Source organism: Dicentrarchus labrax, unplaced genomic scaffold, assembly GCF_905237075.1.
Source record: "Dicentrarchus labrax unplaced genomic scaffold, dlabrax2021, whole genome shotgun sequence".
NCBI lineage: Eukaryota > Metazoa > Chordata > Actinopteri > Moronidae > Dicentrarchus > Dicentrarchus labrax.
Genome location: NW_026136703.1, coordinates 9,540,006 through 9,559,606, shown reverse-complemented (window position 1 = coordinate 9,559,606; position 19,601 = coordinate 9,540,006). Strand labels below are relative to the sequence as shown.

Below are 19,601 nucleotides of genomic sequence, written 5' to 3'. Positions count from 1 at the left end.
AGTGCAAAACGCAATGATACAATATATGACATCCCTTTTCCCTCTTGCTCAGTTTAAAACTAAGCAAGAGGAGTAGCAATAGCTGTTCTGGGTAAGGGATTGTTTGAACTAAACTGCATTTTGGTGACTTATCACCATTTTCTCCCAAGACAAAGCCCCACACTGACACCCCGCCATTCTTCCTGTGTTGTCACAAGGTAATTAAAATGTCCAGCCTGTTTATCAGCCTGTATAATATAACATAATATAGATTTGTGTTTCAAGGAAGCAGTATAAAGTATTAAAATGTTCACAAAAACACTGCAGATTCAAATATCAGCTTCTATTTTTAGGTAACATGCCAAGAATTAAACTCCCAGGCGAGTTGAGTTCCATCTGACATTCAAGACTTATTTTCTTCTCAGTATGGATGCAGTAATGCCAGAATGTGTCTGTGTGCTTGCTCTTGGACAGGACTGGGAATTGTCAAACCCTGAATAGACAGACGAGACGCATCCCCCTGGGCAAAGGCGTTAAGAGTGTGTGAATCCTCCCTATTTATGTGTATAGATCCTTGTGTGTGAGAAGTGTGTATGAGCATCCGAGTACGGCCCCCTGGGGCGTTAGTGTGAGGACAGGAGGTGGGGTTTTGTAACACGTCGGTCCAGGTCACTTGTGCTTCACGAAGCAGTCACTGTCAGTTTGGTGTCAACCAAAAGTTGAACGTGTTTTGAATCTGGGAAACAGAAGCATGGATTGGATCTGGACTTTGCTTGTGTGTTTGGGAGTTGTGTTTGCTGCTGTGCCTGGTTCGGCTCAGGATTCATCGAGGTAAGTGATCTGGTTTGATAATACAACCACGATCCAATCATTTTTGAATACCTGAATTCATGTTTTCTATATTAATACAGTTTTTATCTAATGATCCAACTTGTTTCACCAACCAGTAAAAAGCCATTTCTCTTCTTTCTACTAGGACATGGTTTCTGATCTCGGGTCCAGAGGTGTTGCATGCTAGGACATCCACTCCACTGGCTGTCACGGTCCTTGCTGACTTCCCTGGCAGAGTGATGGCTGAAGTGGCACATGGCAACACCAAAGTAGCCCAAAAAGAGGACTTCCAAGGAGGTAACAATTACATTAAGGTTTTGGGTTGATTTGCATACTTACTTTTTGACTTTTAGAGAATTAATCTATCATTCTGTTGCTTAAGGCTTGACGACAGTCCTCACACTCCCTCCTGTGAGTATGAATCATTCTCTTCCTTCAATTTAGTTTTTTTTCTAACAGATGACAAAATAATACTCGGAAATGACTGAACGACCACATGTATATGTTTCTGAAAGTTCTTATACAATCTCTCCAGATTCTTGACTCTATACCCCAGGATTCCCTCTTAAACTTAACAGTCTGGGGCTACAATGGGGACAATCTCATTTTCACTAACACCACCAGCCTCAGATTCAGCCTCAGGATTGTCTCCACCTTCATTCAAACTGACAAATCACGCTACCAACCAGGCGATACCGTCAAAGTCAGAATTGTGTCCGTTCAGTTGGATAACCGTCCATATGAAGGCAGAGTGGATATCTCTCTACAGGTAGGCCTCTGTCCTCTGTGTGAAAGAACAAAGCCAGAGGAGTTGAATAGATTTCTAGCCTGGTATTGTGTGGTGGTGGGAAATTTTACTGACATTCTTTTGTCTCACACAGGATCCCAGTGGGAACCTTGTCGACAGGTGGGAGTCCACAGGGAATTTGGGGATTGTGTTGCGGGAATTCAGTTTATCCCAGACGCCTCCTCTTGGACAGTGGGCGATCACAACCACAGTGAACGTAGGATTGAAATATATAGAGATGGCTTTACCTTTGCTGTTTAAAAGACTGCTATTTGAATTGAATAAGAAAAGCACCTCTCCCATTTTGCCTCCCATTCTCTTCTCTACAGGGTGTGACTGATGAGAGAGCCTTCACTGTGGAGCATTATGGTAATAGATTAGTTTATTGCAGTAATATTTTTTAACCATGTCAGTGGCTCTAAAGCATGTCACTGTTGGTTGGTTAGTTAGCCAGTTCACCACTTTGGTTGATACTGGAATATCTTAACAGTTATTGAAATACCATTTTATACAGAAATTGAAATATGGTCCCCAGAGGAGGAATCCTACTGACTTTGATGGTCCCCTGACTTTTCCTGTAGTGAAATCATGACATTGACGTTGTTTTTCTCTATATCTTAACAACTACTGGACAGATTTAAAAAATGGTATTCAGTGTATATATAAATTTATATTTATATATTAATATTGATATATATGATATTCAAGGTCCCTATAGGATGGATTGCAAGTACCCCCATGTGCCTCAGCTGTACTTTATGTTTAGTGTTAATTAGCCAATGTTACTTTTTAAACTAACAGCATAACTTCTAATTGCTATGAAATGTTCTAAATCAACATGTTAGCATTGTCACTGTTAAGTAAACTTACTGTTCACACTTTTTACTGACTGGTGTTGCAGAGCATCACTTTGAAGTACTGTTGAAGATGCCTGCTCAGGTCCTCGTTGGAGATGATATTTCAGGAACAGTGAGAGCGCTGTGAGTTCGTTTAGCTCATGTAAATCAGTAATATCACATTTACACATTTGTTACGTATAAGTGAGTATACAGTAGTATTTTTTCTCTCAAGGTATCCCAGTGGACAACCTGTGCAAGGAACACTAGATGTTTCAGTCACATTGGCGTCTGTTATGCACACTACAGCTTCTTCGTCCATCCAAACACAAACTAAAGAGGTGAGGTTTTATCGTCCTTGTAGCTCATTTACAAGTAGGCCCTCTGTGCTTATAGCCAGCATTTACAGTTAAAGTATCTGCATACTCAATGACATTGGCTAACCAATGTTTTTTCAGATCTATGGGTCAACACAGTTTTTCTTCAGCAAAGATCTGCTTGAAGCCCTTCACGCTTTATCAGAAATTAGCAGTGGTGTCCAGCTACATGTTGCTGCCTGTGTTACTGACAACTCCACAGGTGAGATATATATTTTGAAACTATATTAATTTAAGCATAGTACAAATTTGGTTGCATCCTCACACCATTCTGCTACATCATTCCTTGTCACCCAAGGACTTAAAGTGAGCAAAACAGTCGAGGTCCACCTTATGAAGAACACATTCCAGCTTGCGTTCCATGATTTTCCACCTACACTAAAGCCATCTTTAAACTTCTCTTCAAAAGTGAGTAAATTATTATTATTCTGTGTATTTGACATGTATCTTAAACCGTACCATGAACTAACTATGTCTTTGCTTCTATTCTACACAGCTAAGGGTCTCTAGATATGACAGAAAGCCACTCAGTTCAGTGGATCTAATGCATTCTGCTGTGATCGAAGTCACTCAGAGAACCTCCACGATGAATGCTGAAACTACAACTCTGACACTGCCAGTGCCTGAGGACGGGAGCATCCACATTAAGTTTAAATTACAGGATCAAGTAGTGATGCTTTTTATTCTGGTGAGTATGTTGATTTACAGTACCTGGAATGTCGGTCCTCCGGGAAAAGCAGTGTTGGGTAGTTTCGATGTATGTAAGATGAGTAGTTTCAGTACAGTAGCGTTACACACACTCCTAAAACAGATTGTAAAACAGATTTCAGCGTGTGAGGTTTACTTTCCTTAAAGTCGGTTTAGACGGTTTATATTTTCTATATCTTGTGTTTATATTCAGGCAAGATTCCAATCCACTGAGGAAACTCTGATTGTCTACAGCAATTACTCCTCTCCTACTGGCTCATATATTCAGATCTCCCCAGTGAACACCTTACCTGCACAGGTAACTCTAAACCTATATATTGCAGTACAAGGAATAATACAGCAAACATGCTACAACATCCTAAATTATGTTATTTATTATGCAACCAAGATGTAATTCACATAATATGTTTAACTTCCAGATTGGATTGCCTCTTCAACTAGACGTGAAGAGCACCTTTCAACCAACTAAGCTTCACTTTGTGGTATGTTTGGTCAAATGTTTCCAATAATGTTATGCCATCTGCAAATAACATAACCAGGCATTTTCTTTTCTGTCTACATGAAGAACCTTGCAGAAAGAGTGCTGTAGAACTTGTAGACACAATATCCTACTGTCTGTGAGAATTGCATAACCTACAATGTCTTCTAATGGTAATATTTTCACATGACCAGAAGAAGGGAACAATTTGCATTTGTGCCCACACAACCTCAAACACTGGTGTTGAGTATGGAGTTAATTATTTTTACTTGCTATGAGAGGTATTGCTATAGTAAAACATGCTACACAGTAAGTGTAGAGATCATTACGGGAATTCGAACAAATACTTCCCTTCTGCTGTTGTACTTTCAGGTGAGCTCTAGAGGTCAAGTGGTGGCCGCTGGGACAAAAACTTCCTCCTCTTTTTCTCTGACGCCAACAGTGTCCTGGTCCCCCGAGGCCTGTGTCACTGTATACTGCATCCTCTCTGACGGAGAGGTCACCAGTGACACAGCATACATACCCATCAACCAACACTATGTACTTTAATTTTATGTTTTTTCTGTGTATTCTATCATATTATTTTAGTAGATGCATAATTCTCCTTTGCATTCTTGTGAAAGCTTGTGTGTTTGATTTCCTCAGGTGTCTTTAAATTGGAGCAGTGACAAAGCCCAGCCAGGTGAGCAAGTATCGCTCACTGTGACTACCGTCGAAGCCAAGTCCCAGGTAGGAATCGTGGTAATGGGGACACATGGTGACGCTTCGCAGGCTGACCTCAACTTGAAAGTGGAGCCGGTATGACAACCCTTTTGATTTGCCAAAGGTTGAAAAGTTTATATCTTCATACAAAAGGGCAAAATATAATCTCCAAAACTTCTGTGAGGGCATCTGTTTAGATACTATCAGATTTGTGTAATTTCTCCTTTGTCCATCTCAGTCTAATTACAAGGAACCATTCTTCCCACTTTCCTTAATATGGTGTAAATTACTCCTAGACGCACCTATTTCCAGTTAAATACTGTATGGGTATTAAGCGTGTGACCATCAAACCAGTTTGTCAGGCTGTAACCTATCCGTCTGCTTTGTAAGAAGTTGACTCTGCTGTTTCTAAGAGCTGGTAACTCTAGTGTGTTGGGTGCAGGACCTGAGGGTTATTGATGGGTACAAGATGGAGGAAACAAAGCTTCAGTGTTAAGATGGCCTTTCCTCATCTCCAAAGCTCTGGCGCCATGTATTGTGCCCGGTAGAATAGATACTTTTTAAAAAGCAAGATCACTTCAGGCATCTAGAGTTTGTTTCACATCTTACATCATCTGCCAAGATTTGACCTGTATTTCGTTGGCTGTCACATTAATGTTGCATGATCTCATAGTGACCGCTCAGTACAAGTTTTAATGTCAGTTTATAGCTGTATTTTAGTGGCTGCTATAACAGATTTACCATTGTTGTCATTTTTTTTGTGTCTTTCATACCACAGGAATGTAATATTAGGATGCTGACCAATGCCAGACTATATATATATAAGAAACGGCAGCCCGATGGACCCAAAAATGGTATGATAATAAATAACACAATGTGATCCTTTTTAGTATAGCATCTACTTTCTATAGTATTTGGAGTCCCTCTTGTGGTCATTTAGCATATTGGATTGGTCCCACAACATCAATATTACTAGATTTATTCTTCACTTTTCAAATATTTCTAAAATCTGAGCTTCCTCTGAGCTCTTCTCTCTCTTCCTTGTGTTTTTCCCTCATGGTAGAGAAGTACTGGAGCTACTGGATGGAAGCCACTGAATCATTGCTGTGGTTAGACAATAGTGTTAGGTGAGTGTTCCATATGCTGGCAATGGGTAGGTGATTTAAATGAGTGATCAGTATTGTCAAATATGGTTCATTACATGAACATATTTATGACAGAACCTGCTAAATAAATTCAGTATGATGCTTATTTCTGTCAGTGATAAATCATGGACCACTGGGAAGATAACAGTGCCAGATGGCGTTACTTCTTTGAGAGCTGTTGCACTGGTGATGTCAGACAACCTGGGTTTGGGCTTCACTCCTGTGCCACAAATGGTAACTAAATACTCACTTCCTCTATATAACTGTGATGTTTCTATTTCCCTCAAATCTTTTTTCCTTTCGCAAAGAGGATGTTGTCCTCATTTGCCTGTACTGAAAAAGAGATTGATGATTGTCAGTCCTTCTCCTTGCTGTCACTTACAAATTCTAAAACTTTAAGTCTCGTAAACAAAAACATAAAAACACTTTGTGCAGCTTTAAGAATTTTCTATGAAATCCAGCTGGATATTTTGATGGTATTCATCATTTTTCTGGGTAATTATAAAGTCAAAACAAGAGCCTACAGCCATGCTAGTGGCTCTGTGAGGTTGCACAACTTCCGCATGCTAACATGCTCACAATAAATGTTTTTGCCAATCCAGATGTTTCAGTCTGGACCAAAGTTGTGGGCTGACTGACTGACATCGCCATCCCCAGACCCACCCTGCTAGCATAGCTATCTATATAAAGTGGTCTTTATATATCAATGTGACAATGCTACGCAACTTCTCCTTTAATTAAATATAACCTAATCTAATTCACAGGGCTGAAGTGCATTTAAAGTAGTATGAACTGTCTGATTGGGGCTGTAATGCTGCTGGTAGGAGCCCTGTTCCTTAACTTTTAATATTTACTGCCAACAAAAGTTTTCTTTAAAATTGGTTTATGTTCTGTCATTCACAGTTGAGCGTGTCCAAAGATTTTTCAATGTCTCTGGATGTGCCATTGCACCTCATCAGAGGAGAGGAGATCGTGCTGGATGTGAACATCATCAACCATTTAGAGCACGAGATAGAGGTATGAAGGACTAAATGTGGGAAACTGGTAAATTATCTGACCTGTTGCACAAGCTTTCTTTGTTGTAAAAGATTGCGCCCACATATGTTTCTCTCCACAGGTCATTGTGCTGCTAGCACAGAGTGAGGACTTTAAGTTTGTTTTGACAGACAGAGGGGATGTCTCTGCGGTAAATGCTCAAAAACTCACTTTAGGAAGTCACGTGTCTGCTTCAGCGCTGTTTCCTGTGAGGCCTGTGGCTCTGGGCGTGATGGAAATATCTGTGGACGCCGTATCTTCAGAGGCCACAGACAGCCTTGTTCGGAGAGTGCTTGTGAAGGTGTGGTATGATGGAAACACTGAATAATATATATGAATCGAGTGGGTGAAGTCTAACTTAATGAGGTTAAGGATAGTGGGTTTGTGGCTCAAATCTTTTTTTTTTTTTGGCTATGCATGTCTCAGTAATAAAGTGTATTTAGACCTAAGGATGCAGTATGAAATGCATGGTGCTACGTGGCATACGGTTAATCCTATGATAACAGTGAATTACTTCCATGTTCCTGAAGCCTGAGGGAGTTGAACAGTCCTTCTCAGAGACTCTCTTCCTGGAGCTGGCACTAGAGAAATACAGCACTTCCAGCTCCGTCTCCTTCTCCTTTCCACCAGATGTGGTACCGGGCAGCCACAGGGCCCATGTGGCATTGGTTGGTATGTCTATCATTTGTCCTCCCTGTTGTGCCAATGGCAGTTCCATCTGAGTGCTGTTCATGTTTGCTTTTAGTCAATTAGGCATGTGTAATATGTGCCTTCATTTTTGTTTTGTGTTTAGATGATGAGCTTGTGTATATGTGCATCGTATCAGTGCCGTCCTGAAAGCATTTAGATACTGAATGTTGAAAAATGTAAGCGATGGACATCAGACAGAAACATTTATGGTGGCTAGATTCTGAGCAGCTGTCAGGCTGTTTGGCTTGGCTCCATTCAGGTCATGGGGTTGTCATGGTTAATAGGCAAATTTAAGTATTTCCTCAGTTGGAGCCAAATTTGTGGTTTCTGTAGTTGTTGTGACAGTGAGGTTTTAGGGGTTTTCCTGTAAGTATTTATCATTTAGTAAAACTACTTCTTCTCAATACCAGAATGCACAAATCGCATTAATATCATATTCCTTGACAGTAGTGTGTAGTAGTATAGTAAAGGTGGGAAAACTTTTTTGATTCACAGTACAGACACTTTCTGTCCCTGTTAATAAACATGTTAAATTCTTCCTCCTTCCCTCCATTGTTTCTCACAGGTGATGTCTTGGGCTTGTCCATCAGCAACTTGGATTTGCTGGTTCAGCAACCGATTGGCTGTGGGGAGCAGAACATGATCCACTTTGCTCCAAGTATTTATGTTCTCCAGTATCTGGATGCATCAGCCCAGGACAACAAGGAGATCAGGAGCAGGGCTCTGGGCTACATGATGGAAGGTAATCAGCCTTTATATGAGTCACTGACATTCAGTAAATGTGCTGTATAGCAATCTATAAGCAAGGGTGTTACTTAGATGTACAAGGGCATCTTTTGAGGGATGTGTTCTATTTTCTGCTGCCAGGATATCAGAGACAACTGTCCTACCAACGATATGATGGTTCATTCAGTGCTTTTGGAGCCAGTGACTCCTCAGGTAGCACATGGTAGGTCACCAAGCAAAGCTTTCGGCTTTCTTTTCTGAGAGGACATCATGTTGTGTTAGTTTAGAAGGTAAGAAAATGCTTTAATTTCTCTGTCTCTAATGCTCCTTCTCCTTTCTGTGGTCCCAGGTTGACAGCCTTTGTGCTGAGATGCTTCCTCCAGGCTCAGGCCTACATCCCTATAGACCAGAGTGTCCTGACCATGGCCAGTATTTGGCTCCTGAAACACCAGGGGCCTCAGGGAGAGTTCAGTGAGATAGGCAAGTTGATCCACACAGAGATGCAGGGAGGACTGGATAATGGTCCAGTGGCACTCACTGCCTATGTACTGATAGCACTGCTGCAGGACGAGAGCTATATGGTGAGTCAGGAGAGAAATAATAGTTTGAGTATGTCATAATAAAGTATATGAGGAAAACAAGTCAGTAATGATCTTCTGTATGGTTCCTTTGTGTGAAGGACATGTACGCAAGTAATGTGTCCCTGGCCCAGAGGTACCTGGAGGACAAAGTGTCCAGTGGAAGGGTCAGTAACTACAGCCTGTGTCTGGTGGCGTATGCCTTAGCTCTGGCCAATAGGCCTGTGGCTGGCATCGTCCTGGATGAGCTCAACGGGAGAGCAGACTACAGAGGTAATTTAGTAAAGGACTCTGTTGTATTATGTTCAGGATCGTGCAAAGGGCACACTACTTTAATATCTTACTATTATAGATCCTATTCGTCATTTTTGTCTTATTGTTGTTTCAGACTGGTGCATTACATCCTATGAAACTGGCCAAATTTTGTTCCTTTTTTACTTTAAAGATGTCATTTTAGCACTGCCCTAATGTGAACTTACCAGAAATGTGGTACCCTGACCCCCTTAAATGATGGGATGACCATTATGTCAAGTTTTAGGTTTTAACTTTGCAATTGCTTTTTATCAAGTATATTCCACAGCCCTACATTGATGTTTAAGCCCTTTGTGTGTGATCAGTTTCCTAATAATGTTTGTGCAGCATGATACGTCTGTACACTATGTGATGTTGAATTGATTGCGTCGTCTGTGATTTTGTTCCAAAGATGAAGTTGGGATGTGGAGCTCCTCAGCTGGCCTGGAGTCACATGAATGGCAGCCGCACTCAGCACAAATCGAGATGGCCTCTTATGTGCTGCTGGCTCTTTTTAAGCGCGGCAGCTTTGTGGACGGCTTTGTGCTGATGAAATGGTTGAGCAAGCAGAGAAACCATCTAGGAGGCTTTGGGACGACACAGGTGACACTGCACCTTTTTCTGTTACTTGAGAAACTGATGTTTCAACTATACAGCGGGAAATACAATAAGACCTGTTCGTTCAGTTCACTGTAGACTAGGGAGAACTGAGAGACATTTTAACCTCTTAATATATAAGGTGTAAATGTTAAAGCGGCACCTCACTGGTCAAGTTGCTGCTTGCTGTCGAGCATTGACCTGAGTTGAGATTTTGTGCATTTTGTCTGATTTTCCAGTAGTGTTCTTGAGTTTAAACTGTCAGTAACAGTCAGTTTGAACATGCCATTTCATAATTATCTTTTATGCAAACTTATAAATTGTACATCCAGTTTGTTAATTAATTGGGAACGTTTTAGCTTTCCTTCTGTGGTACCATATTGCAAAAATATCCCCCAGTTCTGCACCAAATGATATATAAAATGATATAATTCAAATGCAGGTATTTTCTCTTCCTTCTTCCTTAGGACACAGTAGTTGCCCTCCAGGCTCTGGCCTCCTACGCTGCCTTCAGTGGTTCCAGCGCCATTGACCTCAGACTCAACATATCTTCCCCAACGTTTGTGTCACAATTTTACATCAACAACTCCACCTATCTGACGTATCAGAGCCAAGAGGTAATGGATATGGATGGAATCCCATGCTTGTTGTCATTATACATGATTTGATATATTGGATAATTTATATGATGCTTTATTGTAATCCTGGACTTTATTTTCCTGCTTTTACTTTTTGTTTTTCAGATTACTACTGACACAGATCTAAACCTAAACATATACATGGAAGGAAAAGGATTTGCAATAATTCAGGTACAGTCATACATTACATTCTGCTAAACCTATCCACAAAGAAACTGTAACACCAAAACTACCCTTCACAATGCAGGAATGTTTTCATACGTTCATTTAATGAACATAAATAATAGTTCAACAACTGGAGCATGACCAGAATAAATTGAACGCAGCAGCTGTGCAAGATAACTTCACCCAGCACAATGTACTGCATTGTAAATGCTAAACCAAAACAGCGAAATGCAAATGTAGCATGATAATGGACTCCCAGCAATTAACATCTGGAAGACATACTGCAGCTTGAAGTCCTGTCTGCGTTTAGCGTGTCCAGATAATATCACCCAGAGCAGGTGAAAGGTTAATCTTTTCACTGTGTTCAATATTACAACCTGTTGTCTTCTGTTGTAGACCCCCTCTGTTACACATCCTGTTTTTAAACTCCTGTGATTCAATTCTGTAATTTTGAGACAAGTAAAAATAGAGATTCGATCTTTATTTCATTTTTGCTTTATGGAAATGGGAGTTGTCTCAAGACTATAACAGGTTGTGTTTCTTGACCTTGAGGCATTTGCGCTTAATCATCTATATCACAGAGTCGTAAAAACTCTGGCTATCGGGCAGTACAGTAAACTTTAGCTCTTCACCATTAAATCTAAGTTTACATTTTAAAACATCTTTCATACTTCCAGATGAATATCTTTTACAACCTGGAGAGTGAAGCATTTGTACAGAACCACCAGCACACCGCAGACCATGAGGCTTTCTCGCTGGATGTGGATCTTACTAAAGAAAGAGACTACAATCACATGCTGTTGTCTATATGCACAAAGTAAGTACTACAACATAGATATAAGATGTAAAACATTCTTTAAAGCAAGGGACTCAGACCATATGACCTTTTGCTTTTGTCCTCTCTAGATTAAAGGACAATCAGGGGATACCTCTCACAGGCATGGTTATATTGGATGTGGGCATGCTCAGTGGTTTCAGTCTCTCTCCTGGAGCTGCTGCCCCAACAGATTTTATCAGGAAGGTGGAGATAGTTCCTGAGAAAGTCAGCCTCTACCTAGATTCAGTAAGTGTTCCATCATTTCATCATGTCCTGGGTCAGGCATGAAAGCTGGGCCACATTGTCGTTAGTTACGTAAACATTTTGTTAAACCAAAACCCTTAGAACAATTTCTTTATTGGTCATGTTAAATCCTCATCAATTGTCATTTTTCTTATAACATTTGTTTTCCAACATGATGGTTTGAATTATGTTTCAAAGCCTTCACCACTCTGCCAAGAATGTAACTCTGCTGGGGGATTACTGAATACCTCTTATTTTATTTCAGTTGTATTCATTCATTGCATGAAATCAGCTTTAAAGGTCCAGTGTGTAATGTGTAAGGGGCTCTATTTACAGTGTCTGGCAGAAATGGAATATAATGTGCATACAATGTTTTTTTTTTAGTGTGTAATCACCTGAAAATAGAAATTGTCATGTTTTTATCTCCTCTTCCATGGAGTCCGCTGTGTTTCTACAGTAGCCCTGAATGGACAAACCAAACACTCACTCTGGATAGGGCCTTCTACATTTTTCACGGGTTTCGCAGCCGCCATAGTTTCCCCTAAATGCTTGGTTGAGTCGAGTGGTTTCAATTAGTTCCGATCTGCAATCTCCTGGTGAGATGCACTACATCCTACACACTGGTCTTTTAAACTGAGTCTAGAAATATCAAAATAAGCTTTCAAAGCCCATCATGTGTAACGTGTATCATTTTTTAATACAAATTCCTCCTCAGGTCATTAAAACATTTCCCACATTCCCAGAAATAGTACTGAGAACATGACCTCTGTGTCCAAAATGTTAGCTACATTAAGAGTCTGCAAAGAACCAGTTTCCCTGTTAAATACATTTTAAGGAGTAATAGAGGAGGAAAATACCATGAGGAGGACTAGTTCCCTTGTTGCTAGATACCTAGATTATGGTTGTTAGTTAGCCTGCAGGATCATAAATGTTATGGCCATGAATGAGAAAATAAGTGATTACCATATTAACAGTTGTAGTTAGACTGTACACTTACCAGTACCCTCTATTAGTACAGGCAGCCTTGACTAAAGGAAAGAAAAGGAAGCCAAAAAGGATTTTTCAGTTAAAGAGATGTTCCTCTTTTAATGGAGTATGAATTAGACTTTATTTACAGTATGTAGGACAATATTAGCTTCTGTGAGTTGACTAAAGGAGATTTCATTTTGCACTTCTCACTGATTTTTCTCCTCTCACCACTCGCTTCTTAAATTAATTTAAACAATTAGATTTCAACAGATTTCCTACATCAAATATTTGCATGAAGATATGAAAGAATAAGACAAATAAGTGTTATATTGTTTTTTGGTCCCATTTGCAGCTTAACCAATCAGAGGTTTGCATCAGACTTCCAGTGGTCAGAGATTACAAAGTGGCCCACGTACAAGATGCCGTGGTGCAGGTTTACGACTACTACGAACCCAGTGAGTACAGCTTTTACTGTTTTACAGTGCTGTATAAATTTATGTAAAATGTTTTTCAAAGCACAAACCTGAAACCATGTTGTTTTAGCCATGATGCTATTAAAGTGTGTTTTGTCCTGTGTTGGACTGGCAAAAGCCAAGATCATGAAACATGTCACATGTCATGTACTGATTATCATAATATCATGTGATTATTCTCCTTGTCTCACAGCAAGAAAAGCAATGAGAACATACAACTCAGATGATCTGCACGACATGAACTCCTGCTTCTTCTGTGGGGAGGACTGTGACCGCTGCAGGCCAGGAATCACTATCGCAGTGTCCTCCCCTCTGTTATCTCGCTCTATAAGCAGGGCCACCTACAGCTTGATTTGCCTGTTTCTTGGAGTCCCTGCCTTTTTTATTGTAGTCTAATTAGAATGAATTATACCTAAGATATAATAATTAGATGTGATGAATATACTTGAGACTATGAGACATAATTTTTTTTTTAAGTTATTTTTTTTGGCCTTTTGTTGGCTTTACTGATAGACAGCTGTAGAGAGACATGAAAGGTGGGTGAAGAGAGAGAGGGGATGACACGCAGCAAAGGGCCACAGGTCATTTGAACCTGGGCCGCTGAAGCAACTCCGTATATGGGTCGCCAGCTCTACCAACTGAGCTAACCAGGCGCCCTATGAGACATAATTTTAGCATGTACACACATTGATATGCACTGGATGCTATTTTAAATGTTTTATACAATGTTATTCTTCTTTAATAATTCCTTGACAAATTATGTAATGTGATATTTAGAGGCCTGTTTGCATGCTGCTCTTTTGCTTAGTGCACGGGCCTGTTTGTACTGTTTACAATGTGTTTTATTTTTTTATTTTCTTTTTGGACAGAATGTGAAATTATTGTCTTTGGAAACCAATCTCTTCAAATTCATTTATGTAGTCAGCCTACGACTGGGTTTGATACTTTAGAAAACAAATAAAAAATGTTTTTATTAAGTTCATGAAACCTACCATTTTCCATATCCTTCCATGAGAGTGTTGACCAGAATAGAAAGTTTGATAAAGAACGCATGTACAGTTGGCAGCAGAACAAATGAAAAGGATTTTTTTCTCAGTTCCATGTGTGTCCTGTTGTCGCCATTCTTGCAGAAAGTGCAGACATGTTCTGCAGTCTGAAGCAATATAAAGGCTAAAATAAGATTTATTCTACACCTCTACTGTACTTTCCAGCCAGTGACTGACTGTGGGCATTAATATGTTTTTGCTCATGTTGATATAAAACAGTCCTGCTTGAGTGAACCAGACCTCACAGAGTTGGGGTATATATATGGCACTAAGGAGGAAAATGACCTTTTAAGATCATCTGGAGTGAGATAAAATCTACCTTACCCCCTCTGCCACGTCATGAAACTCTGAGCTGAAGGAATGCAGACTGACCTGCAGAAGTATGCAAAGGGAACACGCACACATACATGTAAGCCATCACCGGAGAGTAATCAGGTTTGACATTGCGGCCATATCATGAAATCGAAGTCCTCTCTAAGACTTCAGCCTACTGTGTTCAGTCCATGGCCCGTTTCATTTTGTACAACAAACATTTTGCACCATGTTCACCTGGACAACCACAATATTGAAGTTTAGTCTCCACATTCAGTAAATGGAAGCATAATGAAAACCAGTAATGTCAGTTAAATAATATTGGTTAGGGAATTTCCAAACTCTCCTAGACAATACTGTTTGAATGGAAGGCTATGGATGTTTTTTTTACCAAACTTAAATGGTTTCAGCAAACGTCTACACTGTGGAAGTGTTAGTCAAGTCACTGAATATCCATCAGCACTGATTGGTTCACTGGGAGTCAGCTTCACTCTACCCTCAAAAAATATGCTGTCTTGATGTTTTTTGTTTTAATAGCAATGCATGTCTGCTTTTTATGTGTAAGATGTTTTATAAGGCTCATTTGGCAAAGCAATTTCCCTCAAGGGGCAATAAAGCATTTTGTTTATAAGCAAAAACAGACATGGAATGAAGCTGAGAGTATGAGTTACACAAAAAGCAAACAAATACCTCAAATTTACACACATTTGGACCTTTAACTTTTGCCTTCAATTTAATGTCACAAATGGTTAATCCTTGCTACAAGGCCTGCCTAAATTGCCTTTTCCCTACTTTAAAATAAAGTGAATCCTTCAATAAAGTTACAGTGACATGTAAAAAGCAACAAAACTACAAGACAATTAGAGCCTCCACCTTTAAAATTTTAAAATGTCAATTAAATCTACCACATGAATTTTTTTTTTTTCCCCTGCTAGTATCAACAGTGTTCACATATGTTGTTGGTATAAGACATTACCTTATATAAGCTTGTTTTTTTTTTTTTTCCCCCCCGGAGAAAACTGGAGTTTTTTAAATATAAAAAAAAAAGAAAGAAACACACACACACACACACACACACACACACACACACACACACACACACACAAACATTATGGATAAATGGAACACATTTAGCAACTATACTTCCACAGTCACCTCAAAGCTGAAATAAAGCAATTCCATACACTTTCCATAAAAATGCAGATTGTTTTAATGGCTCTTTTCCCAGTATATTTTGGTTCACAAAAAGCGGAAAAGCTGCAGTGCCAGGCTCACTAACACTAGATGGCAGGCTTGGTAATATAATAGTGACAGTTTGAAGCTTAGCTGAGCTCTCAAGATCTTATAAACTGATCTTATCACAAACAGGAAATACATTTGGTCCGCACACTTTACATATCTGTGATTAAATGATAAGACCGTTGCTATTCTTACTTAATACAACAAGTGTTTATCATGTGAAGAGGATGTGACGTAATGGATAATATTCCCTCTCCAAAGAGTCCAGCAAGGATGCATTTTAGGTTTTGTGATGTATGGAAAAATTCAAACTGGTCAGTTGCATCGGAGAACTTAATTGCCTGTAAACAATAGTGTAATTTCATTCAACTGTGCTGTGGCACAGCTGTAAATATATTACATTCATTTGGGATAACACCACACACAGAAAGGTCATGACGAATGACCATTACTAACCAGGGCTTTGTTGTGGGTCAGGCTACAAAAACAGACATCAATCAGGGGCATACACTGGTCATGATGTCATGCATTTACTATGTCAGACTACTGCTAATGTAGTGGCTTTAGCTGACAGAGAGTTTAGGTTAAGTGCAGTGAAAGTATTAAGAGTTTAAGATGAGTTGAAGGAGGCCTTTCTTAGCAAAAATGTGCACAGGGGAGAGAAAAAAAGATTTATGTCTTTGCAGAGCATCTATCTTTCACCACTTTATCATCTTGTTGTGAGGAGCAACATGAGATTAAATAGAACAAAATGTAATATCTCCCAAAGTGAAGCTTTTGCAGAAATCACTCTATTTCTGCAGAAGTTTCTGGAGCCAGTGGTTGGGTCATATCATGCCCTGAACGACACTGAGGTCCAAAGTCATAAATCAGGCCCATTGAGTCTGATGACATTTATTAATATTCACTCCCGTCAATGTGGCTGTGAGAGCAATAATGTTGGCAACATGCCTGTCGCCAAGGACACGCAGATGGGGTAAACAAAGTGAAGGAGATGATTATTTATGGGTTTCATCTCCTGATGGGAGCTATTAGAGAAACATGCAATATTGTTGTTGGACTCACTGTGGCAGGAGGCAAGATGGAGTGTGTGTGTTTTGTTCAAATAAGCAATTCTCATTGACAGCAGGATTTGCAGACGAATCCTCAAAACGGGATATATTGTATAACTGAGAGAAATCTGTTGTTGAATAGATTTTATCAGACACATGCATCAAAAAGAACAAGTCAGATGACAGCACTTTATTTAGGTGTAGTACCCTTGTTGTTTTAAATTGTCAGCAATGACAATGATATGATATATTAAAATATATTAATGTATAATGTATAATGAATTGCTTATAGTTTACATTTCTTAATATTTCTTTTGTAGTTTGATGCTTCATTTCAGCAAAACATTTATTCCAAAAACAGAGATACTAAATGGCTCTCTGTGGCCCTGATCAAGATGACATCAGTAGGAAAAAATCACCATCACAACAAACAACCACATCATATGGAAACCCGATGCTGCTGGTGTCATGACAGAAATCGGGGGGGCAGCAACAACAAAGATGAATTGAAGGGAAAACTTCCAACTCCCTAGCGATGCTACCTAAACGGCTGCAAGAAATTGGGAGGAGGATGATGCGTTTGTTTGGCAAGGCACGCTCCATTCACCGGGACGAGTAATGGAAAATCCCTTTGAGCTTCCATCCCACCCAGAGTTAATGTGTATTTACACAACCCCCAGGCGACCCTGCACAGGCCGACCCAGACAGACAAATCTATCCCAGACAGAAGGGACAGAGGAACAAAGGAGGGCTGAAGGTCCACTCAGTCATCCCGCTAGAGGAAAGCCATCCCTGATCTTATCACTATGGTATGATGCTCTCAGGGAGAGATGATACCAAACTTGTGTCTGGTTCATGCTTCGTCACCACCAAAGATTATTTTCAGGTGATTAGTGTCCGTGTGCGTGTGCAGGTGACTTTTATCTGCTTATGTGAGTCACTGTCTGTAAGTGTGTCAGAAATGATTGTGTCTGCATCACTGTTATTGTACAAGTATGTGCTGCTACTGGCCCAATGAGACATAACACAATTCTTGTGGTACTGTATGGGAATCTCCAAAGACTTGGGTTAGGGTTAGGGTTAGGGTTAGACCCTTCAGTCACACATCTGTTCATATTAGTTACTAAAATATGTTGAAAAGACAAATTCATATGCTAGATAGGCTGGTTTCTTAGCAACTACTCGATGGATTGACCTGAAATTTGGTAAAGACATTCATTGTACCCAGACAATGAACAATAATGACCTTGTGATCCTCTGACTTTTCCTCGAGTGTGACCATTAGGTTGACATTTGTGATTTTGGGTTAAATGTCTAAATTACAATTGCACTGATTGCCATGATACTCACATTCATGTTCCCTGCAGGATGAATTAGAATTACTAAGGCCACCTTACCATTCCTCTCAAAGTTTGAGGTGATGACTAAATACCTGCAAAAATGTTTGCCAGCCTCAGCTGTACTGTACTGTAAACTGTGGACTGCCCATTGTTCTAACAGCCCGTTATTCCAAAAGCAAATGCCCACTGCTCCAAAGACCCTGTTTTTTAGAAAATGGATACTCTAACTAAAGTCAGTTGACCTTTGTCGTCATGGTAACTATAATATGATAAACATTGTGAAACAGACGCAGTTTGGTTAGGTGTAGTACTATCAGGCTTACTATTGGTCCAATGGGACATTTTTTGGACCATTGGGGTTTTGCAGTAATGGGCTGCTGGAACAAAAGCATGACATCGCTACACTATGGTGGCGCACATGGTAAGCTTCTACAGTAAACATCAGCATATTAGCATTGTCTTTGTGCACGTATTAGCATGCTGAGCATTTAGCATTTAGCTTAAAGCACTGCTGTGTAGTACAGCCTCACAGAGCTGCTAGCATGGTTGTAGACTTTGCTAACAAGACTTCCCTCCATTTGGTAAATTCATATTTTCAACATTCTTTCCTAAACAAATTTCCTGTGCAGATTTGTGACTCATGATTATGAATCGAATCAGCAACGTGATTTGTGATCACACGGTCCTGGATCAGGTCTAGATACCACATAGCTCTTTGTGGCTTCCTCCAACACTCTTCATTTCTCTTCCTCACAGATTTCAGAGCTACTTCCAAAGCCTAGCATGTATATTTCTTTACGTGTGAGTGAATGACCTCTTCAACTCATTTCCAGCTCCCACTGAAGCTGTTTTCATTGTGGTGAATGGGCATTATTGGGAAAGGCTCCAACAGTATCAGTTCTTAGAGTGTGATTGATTGATCCTGTCTGGATCGAGATGGTTTCTTGACTCATCACCTATGTGCTCAATTTATTCAGCCTCATAGTCACACTTGGCATCAGTCAGTGAGTCAGCCAGGCTTGGGGGTTCTGCTGAAGTTGTTTGTGTGTGTGTGTGTGTGTGTGTGTGTGTGTGTGTGTGTGCTAAAGAGAGAGTGAGAGAATTAATGATTCATAGTAGAAGACAGACTAAACTTTACCGGTCTTGCACACACACAAAGGGAGCAGACCCTGACTCCTAATGCCAGTATGACTTCTCCCACTTAGGTGCTTGCATAGTTTTCCACTCGTTTTTCACCAGGGTCAGTTTTGCTACCCCAGATTCAGCTGTCAGACATTTCCTCAACCTCAATGGCCAATTAGAGTAATCAGAAACAGGTGGAAGTAGGTTTACCCCACTGCTCCCGTATGTGCATGTGCGAGTGTTTGTGCTGTATGCGGACATAAGTTGGACAGACAAAAAAAGAGGAGAGGAAATCAAAGATTGTTTATTTGTGTGAAAGGCAGGGGGAGACTTATGAAAGCAGCACATGTGTGTTTGCACAGACATATCTGACTGACATGGGATTATTATTTGTCTAAACCACAGAAAGAGTGGGAGTTCCTGTA

At 40.0% G+C, this 19,601-nt stretch overlaps 1 protein-coding gene across 1 annotated transcript; it reads left to right on the top strand.

Moving 5' to 3' along the window:
* The first annotated feature begins 711 nt into the window (after positions 1–711).
* LOC127358011 (CD109 antigen-like) lies at positions 712–14,043 on the top strand. The gene is made up of 32 exons (XM_051390814.1): positions 712–810; positions 956–1,107; positions 1,193–1,221; positions 1,346–1,579; positions 1,692–1,814; positions 1,927–1,966; positions 2,499–2,577; positions 2,669–2,774; positions 2,892–3,012; positions 3,109–3,218; positions 3,307–3,498; positions 3,712–3,816; positions 3,938–4,000; positions 4,369–4,536; positions 4,642–4,794; positions 5,477–5,552; positions 5,762–5,825; positions 5,960–6,077; positions 6,747–6,860; positions 6,961–7,179; positions 7,409–7,550; positions 8,134–8,310; positions 8,436–8,517; positions 8,644–8,875; positions 8,974–9,145; positions 9,576–9,766; positions 10,228–10,377; positions 10,504–10,569; positions 11,241–11,380; positions 11,470–11,626; positions 12,945–13,047; positions 13,259–14,043. The coding sequence occupies exons 1-32, from the start codon at positions 731–733 to the stop codon at positions 13,459–13,461; spliced, it is 4,161 nt and encodes a 1,386-aa protein (XP_051246774.1). The 5' UTR covers positions 712–730; the 3' UTR covers positions 13,462–14,043.
* Positions 14,044–19,601: the final 5,558 nt, after the last annotated feature.

What these genes read in the sequence shown, in the direction of transcription:
- LOC127358011 (XM_051390814.1), top strand. Translation starts at nt 731, where the DNA reads ATGGATTGGATCTGGACTTTGCTTGTGTGTTTGGGAGTTGTGTTTGCT. An exon ending in TCAACTTGAAAGTGGAGCCG is followed by an intron (nt 4,795 to 5,476) that starts GTATGACAACCC and finishes TTCATACCACAG; the next exon opens with GAATGTAATATTAGGATGCT. An exon ending in ATTTAGAGCACGAGATAGAG is followed by an intron (nt 6,861 to 6,960) that starts GTATGAAGGACT and finishes TTCTCTCCACAG; the next exon opens with GTCATTGTGCTGCTAGCACA.